Source organism: Panicum virgatum, chromosome 1K, assembly GCF_016808335.1.
Source record: "Panicum virgatum strain AP13 chromosome 1K, P.virgatum_v5, whole genome shotgun sequence".
In the NCBI taxonomy this organism is placed as follows: Eukaryota; Viridiplantae; Streptophyta; class Magnoliopsida; order Poales; family Poaceae; genus Panicum; species Panicum virgatum.
Genome location: NC_053136.1, coordinates 43287944 through 43313053, shown reverse-complemented (window position 1 = coordinate 43313053; position 25110 = coordinate 43287944). Strand labels below are relative to the sequence as shown.

The window sequence follows — 25110 nt, the reverse complement described above, 5'->3', positions numbered from 1 at the left end:
TCCGCATCTCTGTCTCGTTCTTCGGGGGGCCAAACTTTTCCCCCAAATCTTTGATTGGCTGAAAAATCTACACTCAAAATAGGGCTGGAAATGGTACCGTATCTCCAATTTCTCTGTGAAGTTTTTGAACTTCTTCCCTTGGAACCTCGCAACTGAAAACTGTAATCTGAATGAAATGTCGGCTGCCAAGCTGCATGAAATTCGTAGGACAGACCTGGAGGAATAAAACCGACCGCCGGCGATAGCCGCTTGGCCCATCGCCCGAAGACAAGTTTATATGGGCTGTAGCAGTAAATTAGCCCAACAGATCAGTGCAGCAATTAATAGATAATCAAATGTTCGCGGTGTGTAATATTTTGTTCGTTATACATTATTATTTGTTCGTTATGTTTAATTTTTTGTTCGCAGAAATAATTATTTATTCGTGTTGTTAAATTATTTGTTCTCAGGATCCGAAATTAATTATTAATTATTATAGGAAAAGATTTTTGAAAATATCATCCAAGCATAGGCAAGTGTGGTCTTGTTTTGAAGATCTTGTTATAAGAAAAATAATGGTGCAACTTAAATTTAATTTGGATACTTGATTGAATACTTATAACTTTTTTAATTTTGAATTTGCTTGCATGTTGGTGACATCGTCTTTTTTGTCTTTTTCTGCATGCATGCAAACAACCTCTTTTCCTCATTTAGATGACACTGCAACACTCAAATAATTAAATGGGCCGACAATCAAACAATTAAATGAGCCGGCCCAATAAAATCATCCGCTTTAGGTGATAGTTTATGGAACTGTCACCTTCAGCGACACATAATCGCGCCCCCGCCGGCCTCCCCCATGGTCACCGCTGTTTTTTTTTGAGAGGCCATGGTCACCACTGTTGGGCAATCAAAGCCGGGGAGCCCTATATATAGTCTATTCTACACACAGGTGTTGAATATTATTCATCACTCCGGCGGCGCAAGACACGTCTCCGGCGAGTAAAATCAACGTTCAAATTACTACCCCACCACCGGATTCCATAGCCATTAATGCTATTGCAAATTTATATCCCGTAATAATATGGTACACATTTCACGAGGAACCCGATATTTACGGTTCCCGTGCACTCAAGAAGTAATATTCGTGCATGCAAGTGTTAACTCCCTCTTAATTCTCTCTCTCTCTCTCTCTCTCCAATGCATTCAAGTGTTAACTGCCTCTAAATTCTCTCGTACTATAAATAGCATTGGTCAATATTGTGAATTAGGGATTAAATGCATATCGTGCAATAACATTTCAGTTTTGCATCATGGATGTAATCTCTCTCTTTCTCCCAAAAACATGCATGCAAGCCAACGTCCAAACGATCTTTACGGAGGAGTTACTCCTCTCTCGCGCATAGCAGATTATTGGAGGAGGCAAGACTACCGGCTCTGCTGTTCACTCTTATTATTTACGGAAGTAATTAGTTGGAGCAAAGTATACGAAAATTACTCCTCTATTGCTTATACCAGATTAGTGGAGGCAGGTCTGTTAGGTTCCAGATGTCACCATCATTATCTCCGTAAGTAATTACTCCCTCCTTCCCTGTTTATAAGGCATACACGTATATCAAGATTCAAATCTTGTCATCTTTGACCAATAATTTAACTATTAAATTTTTATTTTTATAATGCAAATTTCATATGATTGGATTCATAATCAAATATATTTTACAATGATTATAAGTTTATAATCAAAAGTGATATAATATATGATAAATAAATGGTCAAAGTGTTGTTTAGAAGACCGTGTCATGTTCCACCATGCCTTATAAACGGGGAAGGAGGGAGTAATTGGAGGAAGGCTAGCAGAGTCGACTGTCTTCATTCCTTGCATGCGCTAATTCACTTTTCCATGCATTAATTGATATACAATGGAATTTCCATGCATGTCGCATGCGCTGCATGCTCCAGAGATTCACTACAGAGGCACTCCATATACCTTCCAAAAATTACTTTCATTCACTACTTTTTATTACCAGACAATCCAATTTATACTTCAGCGATACGCGGGGCAAGGCAACCCATAAGACACACACTACTGGAACAACAAATTTTTTGATGCCACCACCCACATGTAAGTGTGTCCTAGTTTTTTACTTCCACAGATTCTAGTTTATACTCTATCTAAACATTTACATCAAACACAAGAAGATATGAAACGCTCATGGCGCCATATTCACTGGTCAACCAATGCTAAAAAAATATGCAAATCATTGAAAATGTATTAAATACTCCATAGCCACGTCAACCCATGAGAATTTTAACAGATCCACCGTAAACTACGTAAAAAACAAACTAATTTTTACTATTATTCAACACTCATAGGGTAAAAGCACCGGCGGCGGCGCCCCTACTCTGGCGAGTAAAAACACATCTGATATTTACTACCCGCCAGCACGCACCGCATTCAATAACATTCCGCGCGCGGGCGGCGACCACTGCAATCAACCCTCATAAATCCCACATCCTGGCACGCATTAGAGAGGTAGTAATAAGACTTTTACTGTCCAGGTTGCTCGTTTTGGATAGAATATTGGGGTTTGAATCTTGGGAATCGCATCATTAACACCTCTAGCCGAAAAGGCAGTCACGGTTTTTCCTCCCCTAATTTCTCTCCGTCAATAATTGCCATCTCATGTCTCGTCACCACTCATGGGCTCGGTCAAACTCGCCAAAGATGCTCATCCCCATGAAACTCTGGCGAACCTGCTGCAGACACACGACACAAGATCCCCACTTCCCCCAGCTCCACCCGATGCTTCATCAAGCTGTGATTGGGACTGCCGCCACCTTCCCGGGAATGGCAAAGCGGCCGTCGGCACTGGAGTGGCTCTTCATCCACTAGCATCTGTGTCAGCAAATTCCCTAGACGGCACTTCATGGTGTTTTCAGGAGAGGGCGTGGCGCTCTCCCAGGTATGGACACTCATGGCGACCTGCAAGCAACCGTCGTTGGGTGCCTGGAGGGCGGTGCAGCCGTGGTTCGATTTGTGGGTTATGGCGCATCCATGCGCCCCTCTCCGGTGAGTCCGTTAGTGCCACTTCAGCATCTAATTTCACGGACCTAGTCCCTCAAAATCTCAACTCACCTGGTTCACTTAGCGTGACAACTATTTAAATTGTTCATTCATGGGTTAAATTAAAAAAGAAAATTTTATTTCTTTTTGCAGATCCAAATTATAGAAAGATCGACAACTGGTGTTTTTTAAATAAAACAACTGATGTGTATTCCAGAGTGTAGAGGGAATGACATTCATGGGAGTTTTACTTTTTTTTTTTGAGTGGCCAAATTAGGCACTGAACTTTAGGTGTTTATCGGTCTAATTCAGAAGGGAATTTTTTTATATCTATATGCAAGTAGTACTCTTTGTGCACGATTTGTTCCATTCTTCGGATTTGGTGCTCTGTCGTAATATTCGGATATGCAAGATTCCAACCTGATTATATGGGTTTGCTGCTTCTTTGTTATTTTATTCAATTACTTCTCCACAATTACTAATTTACTACAACTTCTCTAAGAGCCACCCGATGATGTGTAGGCGGGGTGACGTAATAGAGGGTGCACTAATTTCGAATTGCTTATGGAAGCCAATCGACACTAATTTGGAAATCGCAAGACATAAGTTATTTTAAATTCGCTTAGGAGTAATTTACTACTTCATTAGTGTGTCAATTGTTGATATTTTTTGTTGGCCAAAGTATCTGTATAGTAGCTTGACCTTTTGTGTTATAATGTCGTGCAGATAACTTTGTATACCTTCCGTTGGAGAAGCTGCAAGCTAGAAGGATGCAGGGAAAGATGCATCCATGGATCGGATGTTTATTCGCTTTCTTTTGTCTTTAGAATGAGTGGTCAAATTTTGTTCATGTATGTATATGGAGATATCTTGAAGTAATTATTTGTTGATAGTATAAATATTTCTTGTTGGTACATTTAAAATTACTCCCTTATGGGATAAAGGAGTATGCACTCCTCATTTCGCATGGAAAATTACTCGTTCGCTTAAAAAATAATTCTTATTCTGATGACTAATTACTAGGATGCTGCACGATTTTCACCACCCGCGATGAACAAGAGTAAATAGTCATCTAGAGGGCTCATCGGAGCTCCAGACCTCATTTCTTGAATTTTGTGGGATGGATTTCCTAACAAATTACGGTCACATGACCTTGTTGGAGCCACTACGGAAAACAGGGTAAAGAATTTTGTTCTTTGCCGTGTAGCCAAAAAAGAACTTGGCAAAGCTTTGCACACTCGACTTTTAGCCCGTTTTCGGTAGTGAGCTTTAAAAGCTAGCTACTGACTTTTTACGGAGGTAGTTTTTACGATCCAAGGATGCAAAACTTGATTTTTACTGCCAGGATGATTCATTGGAGGTCCGGCAAAGGCACCGCCGGGAGCGTCGAATATTATTCAACATCCCCAGCACCATCACCGATGAAATACTACTTTTTACTTCCACATCCTATACTTTATACTCCACCGGGATACTGACAAGGCAGCCTAGAATACACAATTGCATGCACCAAAATATTTTTTCCCTGCTACGATCCACACGACTCAAACATAGCTTTTTACTTACATATATTCCACTTTATACTCCATCCGCACATTTCTAATATAACTTTGGAGTTGCTGACAGGAACATCGCACATTGACATGCGCATGACGCCCTTTTTACTGGTCAATGAATGCTCTATTAATGTGCAAGACAGCCAAATTGCATTAAACAGACTATGACCGCGTCAAACTAGGGGATCCAAGGCCAAGTATATATTAAAAGCACACACAACACTGGATTTTACGACGTGCAGTCTGGGGTCCCGATCTTCTGCTGATCGCATCACCACTGATTGCTGCCGTCTCGGCAATCAGGTCAGCCACGCCACCTGACGTGCAGATCATTGCATCGGTATGTTTTTATTACATAGTATGTCCCCTGCAATGGATGGTCATCACCCACTTGGAGACATCTCAAACACTTGCAACCGTTGTAAGTGACCAAATCGTGAAGGATCTAATATCCAGGAGAACAACCTTGGTACTATTTTGTCTGGAATTATTTTTATAATTGTTTGGTTAGTCTTGCTGGTTATAGGTGTTACCACTGTATATATGCAAGCTTGTTAGCAGAAAAAAAAAACAGAGCTTAATAGTAAGAGGAGGGAAGCCTGCCATTAGAAAAATGCCGAGAGTGCAGTTACTAACAACAGTATCAAACCACCAGGTATCTGCTACTTGATGCACTGCTTTATTAAACACTGTGTTTTGTATCCAATCAATAAATCGAACTATAAATTATACTTATATTGCCAAAGCATTCCTATCCAGACAGTACTCAAATATTTCATTTGAGAGATTTGTTTTGCTCTATATATGATTTGTATAATTGTATTGATGACTGAAGCACTCATTCTCCCTACAGTACTCAAAGATTTCATTTGAGAGAGACATGTTGCTTTATATGTATTGTGTGTTGGTTTTTTTTGGTTAATTTTTTATTGACATATCAGAGAATTTTGAGTCAAAGCAGGAAAATTTCTGTTTCGGCTTTCCTCCGTGGCTCATGTGTTTGAAACTTTGAATCCATGTAGCATCTTTTTGTGAACTTTGTACATAATTCTTTCTCCAAATGTTGTTCTGACTCCTTTACATTTATCTCCATTGACCTAGGAATTGAAAAGGAAGGAAGAGGCGGCATCCTGAGGTACATTGCATCCTATTTGGAAATAGCTGTTTATTTCATCCTTTTACGTTTGTAGCTATAAAATTTTTGAACTCATAAGAAAGGTATCGGCAAAGTTATTGAGGAAGATGGAGCTAATTTTGCTGTCCTTTGAGTTATGCAGTGTTGGTGGGACTGATTATGGGTCTATTAGAGTAGGCACTTACGTGGGTTGCAAGATGATCAAGTGGTGCTGCATCTAACCTACTTTCAGAAGTGTTGCTCTCATGTACGTCTATGCAATCAAGCAACTCAAATCCTGTTGAATCATGTAGTTCTTCTGGATGCTAGATCTCTGGGCATTAATGTTTGTGCCGCAAATCATGTAGGCAGTTACGTCCATGTCTTTTGTATATTTTGTCTTTCTTAGCATTTTATAAGTTTTGGAGTGAGCAAAACACATGGATGATGACCTTTGGATAAGACTAAACATCTCATGGAAGTATTTATGGTCCCGTGGCAAGAGAAATATAGGCGAAATGATTTTGACTCTTAAGATTTTCTATCATGTATGTGTGCTTATTTAATTCAGATGCAGCCATATAGGCAAGGAATAGAGCTTTATAGGACCCACAAAATCGAGGCACATGCTTTGTTTGCTCTTTTGTAGTGTAGGTACATCCACCTTACGTTTCTTTGGGTTTGTTTTTTCCCACTCCTTTTAAGGTATATGGTGAGGTACTGAGGTTATGCTCTTCTCAGTATAGAACTGCTGCCGAAGTCAAGCTTGGATGATGAAATCTAATGCAGGCATGGAGCTTTCGTGTTGTGGGCAGTCATGGGTTTGAATATTTTTGTTGCGCCAAATTAAGTTGTGTGGACATATGGTCACATTTTAGACTTTGGTTATATACCAATTCAATAATTTCAGAAAGTACATTTTAATATTTTGAATATTATTTTAAATATATATAGTTTCTTAAAAATGTTTGTTGTAGCTAAAATTTAGTGTAGTTATTTTTTAACAATATTGCTCTTCTAACATGTGTGTGCCGCACGCACCCTACTAGTTCACCCAAAGGAAGATCAATAAGCCACTTATCGGCTTATCACACGGCCCACTGCGGCCCATGTACCCCATAGCGCCAGCCCACGTCGATAGCCGGACAAAAACACAGAGACAAGCATACAGGACGTACTCGTGCGCAGGCAACGCGGAGGTTGCACCTACCCGTGAGCAACTGAGCGTTGCATTCTTCTTTCACATTTCATTTTATTTTTCTACAAGAATCTTTGTAATATGGTATTCAACATTTTCATCAAACTGGTTCAACAATTTAAAAAACCAAATTCAACATTTTTATAAAAAAATAGCATTTTCTAAAAATATGTTGAAATATCGTATTAATAATGTTCATCCGACATTCTTAAATGTTGAAACATTAAAATAAAAAAATTGAAAATGACATATTGGATCTCATTTTTTTTGCAATAATTCTAATAAATACAAATGTGCAAGCAGATTTAAAATTGGATACTTGGTTCAAAAGACCATGTTATTATATACATTCCTCAGCTGTGCTTACGTTCTTACGGAGAAAAGCTAAAGGCAGGCTGTTATTATATATTCCGGCGTGCAAAATGCCCGCGACACTCCGAGATAATCAAAGACGATCACCGAGCCATTCTAATCAGTTTGATTAAACATGACGATGCGCAGCACGATCGAATAATACAAAAATTGCAAGGGGCTGCTCCAACTGAACCTGAGGAAAAGCTGTGTTGGGTAAAATATCTCCCCTCCGATGTTCTTTTCGGCTCCGCCGGCCGCATCAACCCACCACCTCCTCCTAACACCGAACCATTCAAAATTTCAAATGTCGCCAGTGTGGTTAGGTCAGGTGCCATCCAACACTGTACGGTTCGAAAATCGGAGCGATTTGTAAAAAGCGTGTGCCGAGTTGCCGTTGCCGGCCATCTCTTGTCCGTTCCCGGGGACTCGCTGGCAGATATTTTCGGCCCAGTCAGCACGCTTGGATCTGGGTCTGACGACCAGCTAACGACTGCGTGACATTGGCGTTTCAGTGCGCAATACTGAGTCTACGGTTGACCGCAGCTAGCTCAAGTCCCGGTCGACCAACCAACGTGGTGGACCCCACACCACGTGTTTTTATCACCTCTTCTCCCCGACCTGCTCTGTCCATCCGTTTCCTTTCCGCCTTATCCTCTTCCCCTTCTCTTTTCTTCTCCGGATCCAAACCGCTCGGAGCCACTCGCCCGCTCCCATCCCCATCCCCGATTCCTACCTGCCGCCCCCGACTACCCCGGAGGACCGAGCGCCCACTCGGCCACCCACCTCGACGGTGCCCCCAATCCTCGCCCCCGGCCCTCACCGCCGCCTGGCTGCTGGTCCCCGTTCCCATCCGCGTCGACTCCAGGCTAGGCCACCACCGCCCAGTGCCACGGAGTGCGTCCGGCGGCCGGCCCCCGCCCCGCGCCGGCTCGCGGACGGCCCACGCCCGTCCCTGCGGGCTGCAGCCTCCCGCCTCCCCCCTTCCACGGAGGCCGGCGCTTATGCATCCCCGGTGCCACCAACGGTACGGCGTTACGGTGGGGGAGTGACTCGTGGTGAATTGGTGATCGAGGGCACCTGCCCTTGGATGTTTAAGGAGAGGGCGCACATGCTGCTGCGCCTCGCTAGATCGGGACCACGCCGACACCTGCTCAGATCCAGTTTTTTTTTTGCATACAAATTTTTTTTGGATGATACTTTTTTTTGTTTCTTCCATTTGATAAATTTTTCTCTGTCAAAATTATTCTCGTAAATTTTTTTTATCTCACCAATTTGTTTCTTGAAATTTTTTCTACCCACCAAAATTTCATTCGAAAATTTTTTTGACTCATAAAAAATGTCTGAATTTATTTTTCTCAGAAAACGACAAATTTTTTTCTAAAAACGAAAAAAAAACTGTCGGAAAATCGACCGTACGGGAGCCTCCCGTACGGTTGACCGTAAACTAGCGTGTCTCGTTTCAGTGTCTCACGTACTCGCTCCGTCGCTCGTCTACCGTCGCTGTTTCGATCGGCGGTTTCCAGCCAGGCAGCAGTATTTTTTTCTCACACTGTTTCAGCAGCAGCCTCCAGCACCAGTTAGCTAACAGTGTTTTCCTCTCACACCACTCCAGCAGCAGTCTCCAGCACCAGCCAAACGAACAGAGCCCAAGGGCGCGTTTAGTTCCCAATTTTTTTGGGAAAGTTACTGTAGCACTTTTCAATCGAAGATTAGGACTAAACGTGATTTAATTATAAAACTAATTATATGGATGGACGGGAAATCGCAAGACGAATCTATTAAACCTAATTAATCCGTCATTAGAGGTTGGTTACTGTAGCACAATATTGTCTAATCATTGCATAATTAGGTTCATTAGATTCGTCTCACGATTTTATCCGGAGTTGTGGAATAGGTTTTGCGAGTTATTCACATTTAATAATCTAAATTAATGGTCAAACATTACAAGTACTGTAGCGAGTGAAATTTTTTTTGAAACTAAACGGGCTCCAAGGATTTGTTCCAACTCGCTGTCTATCTACGTTCTTTGAGAGCTGGGGCCTCTGGCAGAGTAGCGACAGTGCTCCCCGAATACCGGATTAGTTGACCTTTCACGAACAGTTCTGTAGAAACTGAAATTGCAGTTGCGATCGCAATGCCGATCATCCTCTAAAAGAAAAAAATATATATTGCGACGCCGCGGGTTCCAGTAAGCGATCGTGGGATGTTATCATTCTACAAGTTTTATGTTTGACTAAAGCTTTCTTTGATTTTTTCAGTTTAAGTCATATGTCCCGTCACATCGCATGTTTACACATTAATTAGAGTACTAAACATAGACTTATTACAAAACTAATTTCATAAATCGTGATTTAATCACGAGATGAATCTAGTAAGTCTAATTAGTTCATAATTTGACCACTAATTACTACAGTAACCATTAACTAATCGCCCATTAACTATATTTAATATATTCGTCTAGAGCCCTAATTGCAATTTATGTAATTAGTTTTATATTAGGCAACGTATCAGGTGCAAACCAATCTCTCCGTGCAAACTATGAAAACTTCAATCTGAGTCATTGGATCAACATCCAAGGGGTATGGGAGATTGGATAATTTTGGATAATCACACTTTTGCAAATCCCTCCTCCCACCTCTCCACGCCCCTCTCTTTGGATGTTGATCTGATGGTCTAGATTGAAGTTTTCATAGTTTGCACGGAGAGGTATATGTTCCCTTTATATTAAGTTTGCATCTAAACATTCGAATTGACGTTCAAATATTTGATGTGAGAGCAATTTAAAAATTAAACGAGGTTCTAAGAATTGGTATCCTCGAGAGAGAAAACACACGCACGAGTTGGGACGACGTGCAACACTCACAGTTAATTGATGTTATCTTTCTACAAGTTTCCTGTCAGACTAACGAGTATTTTTTTTTGCCAATTGATTCAGGGAGACTTGTCTCGAAAGTACCCTGAACTTCAGCAGCCCCGTGTAGTGATCTACGAGCGGGCATGATGACATGCGAGCAGCTGTTTTGCAAGGTTGTAATTTGGTTTTGCTTGAGAAAGAAGTCGAGCAAGTCCATACAAACATAGCTGACGCCATCTCTGCCACCCCAAGCACTAAGCTCCTTATATTATTATAGAGGGGGATAAAAAGGAGAGATCGAAGAACCAGGGTTGACTTGCATAACAACTAAAAACGCAAACTCGAACGCGATGGCTTTGTCAGATCAGAGCACCCCCGCATTAAACAAAGCGCTCCGATGCTAATCCGTTCGGTCCAGCGCCGGAACGCGCCAGCGACCCTTCCTCTCCTGATAGATGCGCGCTTGGTTCTGAGCTCTGATCGAGTCCGAAAAAAATATCCTAACAGTTCTCGAGCTGATCTCTTCCCTGTCAGTGAGCTCAGCTGAAAAATAAACAAACGAGCTCACCTGCAGGCACCTAGTAAGCTAGTACTTGCAGATAAGGCTCGTTGTGTGCCGTGATGGCGGATTAAGGTGCTAAACAATGGAACGCGGCACACTTAGCGCATAATCATTGCGTGCTTGTAGTGGTGGTATTGTAAATCGTGCGAGTCTGACTTATCGCTACTACTGGCATGTGCATGATTATGCGTTGCGTAATCTGGATTGTTCGATCAGGATGCGCCGAGTAAACTATGTTTATTAATTTGCCGTGATGGAGAGAGTAAGTTTCCCCAACTACTCGTTCTGATTATTGGTGTGTTTGCCCGTGTCTTGGAAAGGTCTGATAGGTCTGCCGGAGTTAGGTTTGAGGGTAAGCGAAGCATTCCTTGTTTTATTTTTTCTATCGTGTCTGGCTCTGTGTGATCTTAGTTTATGTATGCTCTTCGCCAAATAAAAAAATAATATATGCTGATTGATACCTTAGATATCCATATAGCTGCACAGAGCAACCTTGTAATAAGGGTCCGTTTTCGTGCGGCTCCGGCAGCAGCTTCGCCGGGCAGCTTTTACGTTCTGGGAGGTGAAGCGGCGCCGCCCAGAGATGTAAGAGTTGCGGGAACAATTTTACTTGCGAGAAGATGGGCATGTGGAGCTAAAAAAACCAGCTCCACACCTTCCGCCGGGAGCCGAAGCACTCCGAGGGCCCTAAGAACGCAACTATCGAAATAGCATTACAGTCCCTCACTAGCAGCTTTGAAACCAATACCGTGCGGAATGGATTTAAGATATGAATCTAGCTGTATTAGTTTTTTTTTACATGAAGCATATTATTAATCGATCATTGAGTGTTAGCCAAAACCTGTAAAAGTTTGACTTCTTTCAAAATAAAACTGGTCTTGATTTTTCGAGTCGAGTGATCGACTTTGCACCGGTGTGACTGATGATGACTTGGCCCAGCTCAACAAAATTTTAATGGCGCATCCATTGCATTTTGCTTTACACGGGACGCACCAACACGCGCCCGGGATCCGAATTCTGTAACTTTTGACCAGAGTAGTGTAGGGAATGAACGGAAACGCCGAGCGACGAGATTATCCGCGTCCCTTTCGGCCATCGGCACGGAACTTTCTGGAACCCGGATAGTTCGCGCACTAAGCCTCTGTTCGGCTGGGATAAAAAACGCTGGGCTAGCTGGGCTGGACGCGTCACCCACGTTTCGCTGGTGCTGGGGAGCCGAACGGCTGGGCTCCAAGCCCAGCGTTTTTTATCCTAGCCGAACAGGTGCTAAGCAGCTAGCCAGTAGCCGTCAATCATGGACGTGATGAGGCTAGACCTGGGCATCCTCCGGGCCGGGTCGGGTTCGGGTCGGGCCAAAAAAAATCCGGTGTTTTTTCTAGCGGCCCGTGCCCGACCCGACCCGGTGGCCGGGCCGTAAAATTGAGCCCGCACCCGACCCGACAGCCAGTCGGGTCGGGTCGGGTTCGGGTCGGGTCGGGCCGGGTCTATGTAAAATGTCGGGTTCCTTCGGGTTTTTTCGGGTTTCGGATCAAAATTTTTAGCCCGTGCCCGGCCCGTCAGTCATACCGGGTCAAAAATTTTGACCCGAGCCCGCCCATCAAACTCTTCGGGTCGGGTCGGGCTATTTTCGGGCGGGTTGGGTCGGGTCCGTCGGGTCGGGCAGCCCATGCCCAGGTCTAGATGAGGCACTCCCAGTTCCTGCCCTTTGTCACCGGATGGTGCCCCATGAACACCAGCCAGCTCGCCACCGGTGCAGCAAGCCTCTGAACTGCATGCGTGCTCCTCCTCCTGGGGTCTGAAACACTCGCGTGCCGATGCCGATTGGCACGGCGGGGGATCGATATGACTAGAAAAGGCGCGCGGCATTGCCGCGCAAGGCCTGTGACGGGCCAATTGTGATTGTAGTTGTATCTGTTGCCTTTGAACAGCTTGTGATTTCTGTTGGTTTTGAGTGAGGGATCATTAGATGATGATCATAGCCAAATGTAGAAATGAAGATCTAGGAGTGCGCTTTCCTGCATCATCACTTTATTGTAGCTAGTAGTTTAGATTTTACCACTCTCGGAACAAACTGAAACGTGTAATTTTCACTAGAAGTCTATAACATTGGTTGTTACTATATGAATTCAATACGATGAATATGAAATCCTACTGCTCCAGGATCCTTGTGAGAAAAGTAGTTAGTGAGACGGAGAATATTGGTAAAGGACTTGAGTAACTCATTGCGCGTCATATCATTATCAAGCTTGTCGGGGAGCAGCTACAAAGCAACACTTCTCAAAGTATGCCGCAAACTGACAAAGCCAATTGTTTGTCATCACCCTCTTTTCTAAAATTGGATGTACGCATAAGGTAACTATATATCTCATTTCTATAATTTTGAATGATTAATGAGACATCACCATACTCTTGAACGGTGTAAGTGGCACAGCGAAAAAGGTAATTTTTGGATTTTGTGAGTAAAAGTCGTAGGCTGCAGGTAAAACTTTAATTGGACGACTTGGGTTTTATGTGAGTTGAAGTCTATTACCCTGACACCATAGATCGTCTGCAGCATTTGGATTTCTAATGCCATCAATTCTCTTTCATCGTTGATATCACCACAAATGTGTGTGCACAAAAACATTGATGATCTACTTTGATTACTCTCTGAGCATGGAATTTCTATTTCTAGGTTTACCATTTGGTTCCGTTCTTCGCTGTACTCGGTCAGAAATGCATATTGAATACCATTTGAAATCAAAGTATGTCACAGCAAATTGATAAAAGGAAATATGTGTAGTTGTCATTCTATAAATTGAAGGTAGAACACAATACACCCAATATGATTTCCTATGATTTATGATATATCAATGTTAATATCAGTTATTGTAATATGATGCATCAAGCATAAACTTCTTTACATTACATACCTGTTGTTCGCTATTCTTTTCAACTTGGGCTCGGCTGTTCTTCTGGTTTCCTGAAAGTACAATGCAAATTTGAATCAGGATACACAGTATAATTATTTGTGTGAGTAAACCAACACATAGGTATTAGTATATATTTTAGGGTTAACAAAACAACTGGATAGCAAAATAGTAGTTATAAGATACTTGACCAAAAGGGAACAAATATGCGACGTATTGTAATTCCCTTACAAGCTGGAAGGCCGATTGGTGATTGGTTTCCAGTGAAAAAAAATCAGATGAATCAAAGGTACACAGTAACGATGAGGCCGTAGCACTGTATTTCCAATGAATCTTTGCATATCAGGTTGAGAAATTATACATTAACTGAATAGTAACTTCTACAGAGTAAACTAAGTGCTGATGATATGGACAATTCGTCAAACATATAACATGCACATATATGTTGTTCGTTCCCTAGGCCATCACAGGCATGAATGGCTGCCGTGCATGATAAGATGGAGGTGCCGTGGACAATGCAAGAGGGAGGAGCAGGAGGCTCGCGGTTGTTAGGCCGACATTATGCTTAGTTGTTGTGCCTCCTCTTATTTTGGCCATGCATCGCGGGCGTGCCCGATCGAATGTGACGTCGGTAAGCACCGGGAGAAAAAACGGTGGAAGGTAGGGGATGGAGTGCGGTATACTTGCAGTCTTGCACCATGCCCATGAGACGCTCGCCAGGCGCGTGGGAGCCGCTGTGGTGTTTGTTTACTCCAGCAGGGAGGCGACGACCAGGTTGGGGACCAAGCGGAGGGCAGCAGCGACCTCCAGCCGGTGGAGAGACTGAGGAGGAATCGAAGGGCAGCAGCGAGATATTGAATGATGAATTTGAAGGGAATATCTATAGTAAATCATGGATGAAAAAGGAAATCAAAATTTAAGAGAAAGAAATTACCTGGACAATCTGTGGTGGCCGGATCCCAGCCAAGAGTCTGCGACGGCGGCTCTCTGCGATGGGGAAAAAGTTATATGGAGTGCCTCGTCTGGCCTCCTCGCGGGCGACAGGGAGCAGCACAGCGGTGGCTGCCGCTGTAGGTCGTCTCCGCGAGGACCTCGCGGCGGGGCGCCGCCACCGAATCTGCAGGCCGGCCGCGCCAAACCCGGGGACGCGCCACATCGGGGTGCAGCTCACCGCGCGGAGCAGGAGGATGAAGGCGGCGCACGAGCCGCTCTCGTGGATGCGGGCACCCGCAAAGAGCCCGCGCTGGGGCCGTGACGCCGGGGCTGGGCCTCGCGCGTGCCTTGGCCGCGTTGCCCGCAAGGAGCTGCATCGGAGGATGGAGGCGAAGGGCGGAGACCGAGGGTGGAGCCGCAGGCGGAGGTTGCGGCGACGCGACGGCTTGCGAGGTGGAGCCGTGCGGGCCGCGCTGCTGGGGGTAGACCTCGCCCATGCCGCCGCCGGAGCGGGGCGGGGCGCAGCAGGAGCGGGGGCGGCCGGCGAGGCGCGTGAGGAGCCGGCCGGGGGCGGGGGCGAGGGTGGGTCGGTGGGGGCGGCTTGGCCAGCCGCCGGCCGTTGTTCGCCGGATCGACGGCCGAGATTTTTGTTGATGACGTGGCCACGCTCGTTGCATAGCTTTTGGTGCGCGAATCGTATTAAGAGATTAGCGCGCAGGTGCGTCGCGCGCGCCCGTGGGCGGGATCGCGGAAGTCAGCCCGGCCGGCCCACGCCACGTGGCCGAGAACCAACTGAGACCCGGGGCCGGAGGACGCCGTCCCGCGCGGCAGTCACACGCGACTCCACCCGGCCACAGCCGCTGCCACAGCCAGGCTCGTCGCGATCGGGGGGGAGTTTTGGAGGGGTTCGGTGGTGGGTGGGGCTGGGCGGCGGTCCTCCGTCACGTGGTGGTCGCCGGGCGGCGGTGGCGGGCCTGCTGGCGTGGACTTGGGGGCTAGAAGAATAAATAAATGCATGGCGCGCGGTGCCGGTTCGCGGATCGTGCGTGCCGAAAGTGAGATGCGCGCGTGGTCGGGGGCGTGCCGGGACGGACGACCAAGGGCCTCTTCCCGGATATTTTTGTGGCCACTCACCAGGCGGGCCGCCTGCCGCGGCGCATTGATGATAGGCCGCAAAGGCGGTGGTGGAGCAGTGCATGCCCAGCTGTTCGTGTCGCATTTACGGGAAACATCGTTAACGGTGGAGGACCCAGTTTTATCGAGCTCGGCATTTTGTGTTAGCCTCTTGCACAAAAATATTTCAGTTAAATGGAAGTCTTAGGCCGATCTCAAACGGAGTGCTATAGAAGTGTATTAGCATTAAATATAAACGTTAGCAAAATTTGTTGACGTGACAAAATCATGTATGAGAGGACGGGAGTTTCACGAAAGAGGAGAGAAAGAGAGAAGAGTATTATGGTGCATCCGACACAGTTTTCAATTTCGGTAACTGTACGATGATACTTTTGGCTGTATATTTTTCACCTCAGAAACGAAATATGTTGGAAATACCTCACCCATATAGTACCGGCACTTATTATTAGATTTGTGCAGTTTGGCACATTTTTTTGGGGGTCCTTTTCAGTGTATATATAAAAAGTATATAGAGATCTCGCGAAGGTACGCTGTGCGCGTGCGTAAGGTTGCGGGCTCGCGGTGGCGTTGCTGATCTGCTGGGATTCCGATTTCTTGGCGTTGCGCCCCCGGCCGCACCTGCATCATCCGGCCCCGCCAATAGCCATCAAGCTCGATCATGTAGTAGCGTGTCTCGGCCACCCGGAAAATTAACCAAGGAACGATGGATGTTCATGTAGCGTCACCATTGCTCTAGGTAGCTCCTCAACAGTAGTTTAGGTGCCGGATGACGCGCGCAAGCCGAGATGATGTTTATTCGACGGCCAGGAGATTAGAACAGCAGTGCCGTGTTCTTCGTATCCTCGAGAATTCTAAGCGAAGGGTAGCTGTCCAGCCAAGGACGGCACGGGCAACCTAGGATTTTTGGTTCGAGGCGATGGAATAAGAAACAGTACCGGCACTTTCGCTAAAGGGATGCAGCAGACCGTGCCGAGCCAAAAAAAAACTAATCGGAGCGGATGAGTGGTCCAACTCGGTCCAGCGCATTATTCTGCGCGAGTTGTTGGACGGCTCAAGGGATGCACCTCGGCCTCATGTTAGGATCCGCAAGGAGACGAGGAAATGGTCAGCTAACTGTTTGTCTGGCAAGCCGTAATTATCAGTGCAGCTCATAGTTATCCATCATCCTTGCTTCCTTAGCAGGAGTACGCACTGCAGTAGAGTTAATTAAAAGCTACGCGCCATTAGCTTTTGGAGGAATAAACAGAGGGATGTATGTAACGACGCTCATTGTTTCTTCTATTTTTTATCAGTTCGAATCCAAGGATTACGCATGGGCTTACACATGACAAGCACCCACACGAACTCGATGGTAGGAAGGAGAAGGAACGAATGGATCAAGGGGCGTCACGTATGGCCGATCGATCGATCAAATACTATAAGCAGGGCTGGACAGGAGGTCTACAAGCAGGTTCAGCCTTCTGAATGCCAATTAGAGCCACAGCTTTCCGTAAACAATCCAGTTGATAAGCCGATCGAGCTGCCGGTCCACTCCCCTTTCGGCATGCAGCTTCCAGATAAAACCCACACAGACCCCCCCCCCCCCCACCCACACACACCAAAAGAAATGCAACAATCTGCCCTTAAAACTGCCCTTAAAAAAAACTAACGCAACAATCCGTCGCGACGTGAGTGTGCGAACTACACATCTGCTCGCTTCTCATCGGTCACACAACATGTGCCCAAGGCCGCGTTTAGATCGCGAAAAAGTTTAGGGTACGACACTGTAGCACGTTTCGTTTTTATTTGGTAATTAATGTCTAATTATAGATTAATTAACATCGTTAGATTCATCTCGTGGTAATCAGTTAGACTGTATAATTAGTTATTTTTTCAACTACATTTAATACTTCATGCATGTGTTGAAAGATTTGATGTGACGGGTACTGTAGGAAAAATTTTGGGAACTAAACGGGGCCCAATTATCGATCGGTTGGATCCGGTCGTACGACGTACCGTCAAATTATTGCGCGTCCACAAGAGTCAATCGCAAGGCGGAGCATGCGCTTGCTGAGAGCGAGCAAGAACAAAACCGGGGGCGACATCCGGAGGACGAACGGGGAGCGCGCGCGGTGTGATTCCACGGGTTCTTTCTCGATCGGTGCCGTCCGTCTCCGTCCAACCCATGTTAGCCGCGGCGCGAGCGACAGCAGCCGGAAGCTACTGCTCGTCCCCGGCCCAGCGCACGCCTGGCGATCCGTGCGGCGGCGCCTCTCCGCCCGCGCACGCATCGCGGCGAGGCGGGGTCAATGCGCGTGGGGCCCCGGACCACCGACCACGATCCCGTTCCGGCCACACAGCGACGTCGCCCCACTCCTTTTTTTCCCTCCCTCCCCTGCCTGATCTCCCCCTCCCCGTGGAACGCCCCGGCGAGCAGCAAAAAATCGGCCTGCCTTTTTGGCGCGCGCCGCGCCCCCCGACCTTTATAAGCGCGCGCCTCGCACGGGGACGCCCCCCCCCCCCTCCGAATCAGAACCGCGCGCCCCATTGGCCCGCGCCGCGCCGCGCACACCGGTCGCCCGCCCCGCTTCCTTGGCACTGGCAGAACCTCCCGCGCTTTGCTCGCAGCTCGCCGCGTTGGGATGGAGCCGGCGGACAGGGGCGGTGGAGGCCGCGGGCTCGGGCGCGGGAGGGGATGGAAGGGGAAGGCCGTGACCTCCGGCGGCCCCGCCGCCGCCGCCGCGGGGAGGCAGCTGGCGCCAGTTTTAGAAGACGCGCCGGCGGCCGCATTGCTCCGGCCCCTGAAGAAGATCCGCAGCCCCGACCGCCGCCTCCACCGCTCCCTGTCCACGCTCTCCTCGCCGGCTCCCGCGTCCTCCGACTCGTCCTCTCTTTCCCACCCCGTGTCGCCGCCGGCCACGCCGTTGCCGTCGACGCGACACGTATTTCCGTTCGCGTACGAACTGGCTCCGGCGGCGGCGGCGGCACCGAGGCTCATGCCGCTGTTGCAGTACTCCAGCGTGCACCAGCAGCCCCCGCCCCCGCCGCAGCAACAGCAGCCTTTGCAGCACCAGCAGATGATTTCCTTCGGCGGCAGCCAGCAGCATCAGCATCAGCAGCCGCCGCCGTTCGGGGCGGCGGCGAGCCCTCTGTTCCCGCCGCAGCTCGTGGCGCCGGAGGCGCAGCAGCAAATGCTGCTGCGCTACTGGAGCGAGGCGCTGAACCTGAGCCCGCGCGGGTTCCGCGGCGGGGCCGTGCCGCCGGCGCTGTACCAGCAGCTGCTGCGCTCCGCGGGGCCGCCCAAGCTCTACCGCGGCGTGCGGCAGCGCCACTGGGGGAAGTGGGTGGCGGAGATCCGCCTCCCGCGGAACCGCACGCGCCTGTGGCTCGGCACCTTCGACACCGCCGAGGACGCCGCCATGGCGTACGACCGCGAGGCCTTCAAGCTCCGCGGCGAGAACGCCAAGCTCAACTTCCCCGACCTCTTCCTCGGCAAGGGCCGCGTCGGCGGGAGCGGGCGCACCAGCGCCAGCGCGGCGGCGTCGTGCTCGTCCTCCTCGTCCTCCGCCCCGCCGACGCCGGACGAGACCAACACCAATCAAGCTCAGAAGCATCAGACGTCCAACTGTGAAGCCAAGCCTCTGCTCCCCGAAACAGAGCAGGCCAACAACTCGGAGCCCGAACCGAATCCTCAGCTCCAACCGGCCGCCGATCATCAGGGCGGTGACGCCAACGCGGCCATGTTGCAGCCGCCGGCGACGTCCGGCGGCGTGTGGGGTCCGGCCGAGGAGGCGTGGTTCAGCGCCTGGGGCCCGGGCAGCTCCGTCTGGGACTACGACATGGACAACGCCCACGGCCTCTTCCTCCAGTCTTGCTTCGCCGGCGAGGCGACCAGCATGGACTACGAGTCCAGCGCAACGGATGCCCCGGCTACACCGGCGGTAGGGACTGCCATGGCACACGCCTCTGCTGCCTCCATTTCTCCTCCTCCACCACGCAGTCCAGCCTACATGTGGAAGGACTGAGCATCGCACCCGATCCTCACACACAGCAAGTAACCAGGACGCGGGATGCGCACAGGCTGCAGGTTTTAAGAGACAGCTTGTGGCATCGCGCAGCACGATCACCATCACCATTTCACAAAGCAGGAGCATCTGAAGGACCACCATTTTTACCTGGACCTTTCTCTCTGACCACTTTCCTCCCCTGAAACACCACAAGGAATCCTGGCTGCATTTTTGAGGCCGGGACAAGGGTGGCCTCTATTTCAATCGCCACCCTTGTTGATATTTCCATGACCATTCATGATTCGCACATGATCTTTATTTAGGTATTTCTAGCTTGCTGCAGGATTTGTAGTTGCATAGCTGCATGAAGTAGTGTTTCTGTCTCTGGGGATTCCTAAAGACATGGAAGGGGGAGACGAGTTTTATGCTCTCCTCTGCTCTCTAGTTGATGTCTATGTTTTCTGCACGTACTGCATAGTACTTAGTACTAGTACTTGTACGAGGATCAGTGTTTGTGTGTCATGATTTGGAATATGTAAGTCATCAGCCAAAGTACTTTTATGTAGTGTCAGTTTCATGTTTGATGAATTTGCAGTTGCTTAAGAATAGTTGAAGTGCTCTTTTCTCCCTATCACCAAACGCATCATGTCTACCAGTTTTAACTGAACACATGAGCAGCTGTCTGCTGGAGCAATGTGTAACAATAAGTTGCATCAGGAAACTTGAGATTCAGAGCGTATGAAATGGGGGTTCTTGTGTCCATAACTCCGATTATGGCATGTATTTCCTATGGAGCACCGCCGCGCCGTTTCCGACTTGAACTGAAGCGATGGCTGGGTATAATGGAATTAGCTTGACGATGATGTTTCGAACTGATGCAGAGGTAGCCGTCTCACGGAAGCCGCGTCTCACGGAAGCCGCAACTGAAAGGTTGGTATTGTTGGAATGAATTTAAGCAGCAATTTGCAGCTTGGGGGCCCTTTTATCGGCAAGTCTTTTGAGAGATCGTAATGCAAGCCTGAGATTGGATTCAGAATCAGTAGGAAATGAGTATACCTGATACGAATGGAAGAGAGTGAAAGCAGGTGCGACCGTGCGAGAAAGAAAGGGCAGGCACCCGTTGCCCATTGTCACTGGCCACATGGGCGGAGCCTGAGGAAAAAAAAGTGCAGCCCTCCATGGTATATGTATGAATGATAACAAAGTTAGCATGGTTTCTAGAAGTGATAAGAGATTATGATTTCTTTTTCTTGGATGTGACTGCACCCATAAGGCCACAACTCTCTAGTCTCTACCTTGCTCTTGCTCCGCTATAGATGTCCATGCAGCCCGCAGCCCGTTAGCCCGCCCGAAGCACGGCTAATTTGGCCCGGTCCAAGCACGACCCGGCCCGGTCCAAATCGTGCCCGGGCTGGCCCGGCCCGCTCCCCGTGCCCGGGCTTGGGCCGTCACCCCAGCCCGTGGGCTGGCACGGCCCGGCACGGAGTTAGCAGGCCGGCCCGGTAGCGGCCCGCTAACTCCCCAGCCCACGGCCTTACAGCGACACCACTGTAACACTCCGGGTGTTTAAAACACTAAACATAAAATACTAAACATAACATCATGCATACTCGTCAAGATTAAATTAAATAATGCATTTCTGGTATGTTTACAAATGCATGTGTATGTATGGGTATCTAGGTGTATGGGTGCAAGATATGTGTAGAATAGAGTGCTCATGTATTTTTTCACCCTCACCATGAAATGACAAATAGAATGCAATGATATACACCCTAGGTGATGTTTAAAATTTTTGCAAGAAAAATCAAATTCAAATTTTAAAGTGGTCACATGAAATGATGAAATAATTCAAATCTTTATCAACATGCTTTAAAAATAATTTTCAAACCATTGCTTAAATAAACTTTTGCCTAAAACCAAAGATGTAAAGTTTTATATGACAAACAACCTTTATGTTCAAAGTTTTTCAAGTTAGCACACAAAATTTGGAAGAAAAATTCGAAAAACAATGTGTATAGGGTAATTTCTTTTGCATTTCAATTTGAATTTGTAACTTTCAAACAAAATCTCAAATGGGAAAATGCCTGAAACAAAAGTTGTATATTTCGACATTTTGAACAACTTTCATATTCAAAGTTTTTAGTGTTTCAATTGAAAATTTTGTGAAAATTTAAAGTCAACTCTCTTACTTCTCTCTCTTCTCTCTCCCTCTCTCTCTTCTTTCACTCCGGGCACTCGAGAGCAGAGCAGGGCAGCTGTGCTGCCGCCCGCCGCTGCTGCTCCGCTGCCGCGCTGCTGCTGCCCTGCTGAGCTCCATCCCCCCCCACTCGAGCACTGGGCACGCTGCGCCGCGCCATCACCCCCAATCGAGCGCGCACGCCGCCCTCGCGGACTTCCCGCTGCACCGCGCACGCCACGCTCGGCGACAGCCGCGTCCGGCCAAGCGCCGCGGCTGCTGCCCGCCCTGCCCGAGCTGCCCGTCCTGCCCCAAGACCGACGTGCCCAGCCCCTCTCCTCCTCCTGCTCGCCCATAAAAGCCGAGGCGAGCTTCTGCTCGCGCACCCGCGAGCCACAGCCGCCGCCATTGCCACGCCGCCGTGCCCAACCTCGCCGTGAGCTCCCCTCTGCAGCTCTCTCCTCCCCTTTTCTTCGAGCCGAAGCTCCCTCACCCCTCACTCTTCGCTTCTCTTGCCCAAGAACCAAGCCCCAGCCTACCCTGCGTCTAGGCACACCTCCGCCATCACCATGGCCGCCGCCATCACCTGAGCCACCGCGGAGCTCTCCCTTTGGGCCCTCCTCCACCCGAGCAAGCCCCCTAGCTTGCTTCTCCATGGCTTGGTGAAGCTCCCAGACCACCCCACTGCCGTTTCCCCTCGCCGGAGCGCCGCCGCCGCGGCCTGCCATCGCCGCCGCCCACTGCTCCCGCGGGGAGCACCCCTCCGGCCATCCCCAACCTCGTTTGAGCCCACAAACGGGTAGAGCTCGGTCTCCTCTAGCTCCTCCCCAACTTTCCCCTCGCCGCCGGGGCCGAACCTCGCCGGAAAACGGCCGCCCGACCCTCCCCTGTTCCGTTCCCTCCGCCAGGGACCTCTAGTGAGAAGAAACAAACTTCCAGGGGCCTAAATGCAAGAGTTCGTTTCCTTTTTCTTTTGTTTTTAAAAACAGCCAACTTGTAAATTCCATATAAAATCGTAGAAAAATCAGAAAAATGTAAACTAAAATGTTTTGGAATCCTTAGATCAAAACCTACAATTTTTGTTACAGTCATATGTTCATATTATGCTTCTATTTTAATCTAGAATAAAGATTAGATTAAATAGCACATAAATGTATCTTCTGTTGTAGTCATGAACTAAGGCTAGTTTTTGGACAGTGTACTATAACCTAGATGAGTAGCTTACTGTAAAAATTTGATGACATTTTGACAACTCTAGATATATGTTTCATTAGATCTTGGTTTATGCCTATGTTAAATAGAATTAAATACGCAGGGTTCTATTTTAGTTTTCCTTAGCTGAAATTTATACAGAAGACTTAATTTAGTTTCTATATGCTACATAAAAATTTTGGGAATTTTTAGTAATGTATAACTAGTCCTTTTTATTTATTCATGAATAAATTTTGTAAATAAAAAAAAACCTAGTTTCCTTCATTAGAAAAATCTCATATTTTTACTAGAGCTTATATTAGAGTACTAAATCCTTCTGGTAAAGTTTGAGCCTCTATAAATTAGTGTGACAGCCTATGGAAATTAGTTTTGATCCATACAGCTATATGTTTCTCTATTTTTCATGCTCTATTTACTGCTCCATAAAATCTGAAAAATTAACAGTAGACGCCACGTAAGAGTAGGAAGCCTCAGTAAAAATTATAGCATCTTTACTTGTGTGGTTTGTTCTGTATAAATGAATCTTGCTCCTAGTAGTAGCTATTTAATGTCTTTTTAATAATTAATATGCTCAATGGAATTAGCTAAAAATTTCACAGTAGGCATGTTACTCAGATTTGTACCTTGCATAAAAATTTCAGTACCAGAAAGTATATGTAACCCGAGTTATGGCGTTACAGGTTAGTATAGTGTTAATTAAGAAAAATACTATTTCTTCATGTCAAGTAAACGAAAGACAACAAACTCCTAGTCCTTTTATGAATAAAATCATGTTAGATAGTACTCTATAAACGATTGCCCAATAAAGAGAACATAATCTCCAACTTAACTGGAGTTATGTTGGTTTGCAACTTTATAGTGAATTAAATCATGAATTGAGATTATCACGTAAACTCATGCATATGCATCTCGTGTAGATTCGACTACTCTCGCCGACGATACGTACGAGCTGGTGCTGGAGTCCGAGAGTGAGCAGCATGAAGCCCAAGCTAATCTAACTGAAGCCGCCGAAGACCCGAACCAAAGTTCGGAAGAGCCTAAGGCTAACTGTGCTTAGCAAGGCAAGCCCCGGAGCATGTCCTATCTACTGTAGATTTATGCAACTACTTATATTTCTATATACTTGTGCATTTACGTTTACAGGAGTTGATTGAAACCTTAGTTGCATGATCCTAGGTACCTATGCTTGAACACTAGATGGTTTAGGTCGCTAGTTGGCTAGGCTAATGGTTCGGTAGAAGTCGAGTGATTTCCTGTCACTCGCGAGAATTATAGGAATTTAATGTCCACTACATACTGCAACTATAAGGCTCACGGGCGGGGTTGTGGTACTTGAGGTACCCCGTCTGTTTAGTGAAAAATGGATAAGGCCGCAGTGTGTGGTAGTGGTGGTTAAGCTTTTGAACGTACTAACCACATGCCGAGAATATGGTAATCGGTAAGCTTAAGTACTGGATTGAACCGAGGCCGGAACATACTCCCCACCGTCTTGAACTTGTTCACATCTAGCTAATGGCGAGTACAGAGTCGTCGTGCTGCTGTACTTGAGGATGGTGGGCCTGTTCCGTGAATCGGGAATTGAAGGGAACTGTTGCGTGGGTGACTCTGTTCCCATGCGTGTGTTTAGGTCTGCCTGGCCAGGTTAACAAACTCGATTCGAATCGTCCGCCTCTCACGGATATTGGGACTGCTTAACCCTTTTGCCACATAGAGTAAGAAGTGAAAGATGATGATGATGATGAATATGGTTGTTTGGATGATGAAAGATAATTGTTTCCCACCATGTATGCTATTGGATAGATGCTCACTTAGAATGGTTAATTGAACTAGAATTTTGAAGCTAAATTTTGAAATTAAGGATTCACTCTTAGTCACTTTTCGGCGAAACAAACTCCTCCAGCCAAAAGCCTTGCATGTCTAGGTAATGGGCTAAGTATACCCTTAGTCGGGTAAGCCTTGCCGAGTATTAGTATACTCAGCCTTGCTTGTGGCTCAACTTTGTTTTCAGGTGTTACGTTTGAAGATCAAGTAGCTAGCTTGTCTTGGCCGTGTACCTTTACCCCTGGTTGGTCGGTGGAA

The 25110-nt window shown here is 47.2% G+C and overlaps 1 protein-coding gene and 2 long non-coding RNA genes across 3 annotated transcripts; 2 read left to right on the top strand and 1 right to left on the bottom strand.

Moving 5' to 3' along the window:
• The first annotated feature begins 4908 nt into the window (after positions 1–4908).
• On the top strand, positions 4909–6257 carry LOC120710248. Its single transcript, XR_005689837.1, has 2 exons — positions 4909–5734; positions 5877–6257. It is a non-coding gene; the product is annotated as an uncharacterized LOC120710248 (long non-coding RNA).
• Positions 6258–13444: 7187 nt separating this feature from the next.
• LOC120657281 lies at positions 13445–14609 on the bottom strand. The gene is made up of 3 exons (XR_005668118.1): positions 14525–14609; positions 14274–14412; positions 13445–13643 (listed from the first exon to the last, which is right to left on the bottom strand). It is a non-coding gene; the product is annotated as an uncharacterized LOC120657281 (long non-coding RNA).
• Positions 14610–18159: 3550 nt separating this feature from the next.
• On the top strand, positions 18160–20274 carry LOC120710237 (ethylene-responsive transcription factor ERF054-like). Its single transcript, XM_039995888.1, has one exon. It carries the CDS (start codon positions 18279–18281, stop codon positions 19659–19661), a length of 1383 nt encoding a protein of 460 aa, XP_039851822.1. The 5' UTR covers positions 18160–18278; the 3' UTR covers positions 19662–20274.
• The last annotated feature ends 4836 nt before the right edge of the window (positions 20275–25110 follow it).

What these genes read in the sequence shown, in the direction of transcription:
- LOC120710237 (XM_039995888.1), top strand. Translation starts at nt 18,279, where the DNA reads ATGGAGCCGGCGGACAGGGGCGGTGGAGGCCGCGGGCTCGGGCGCGGG.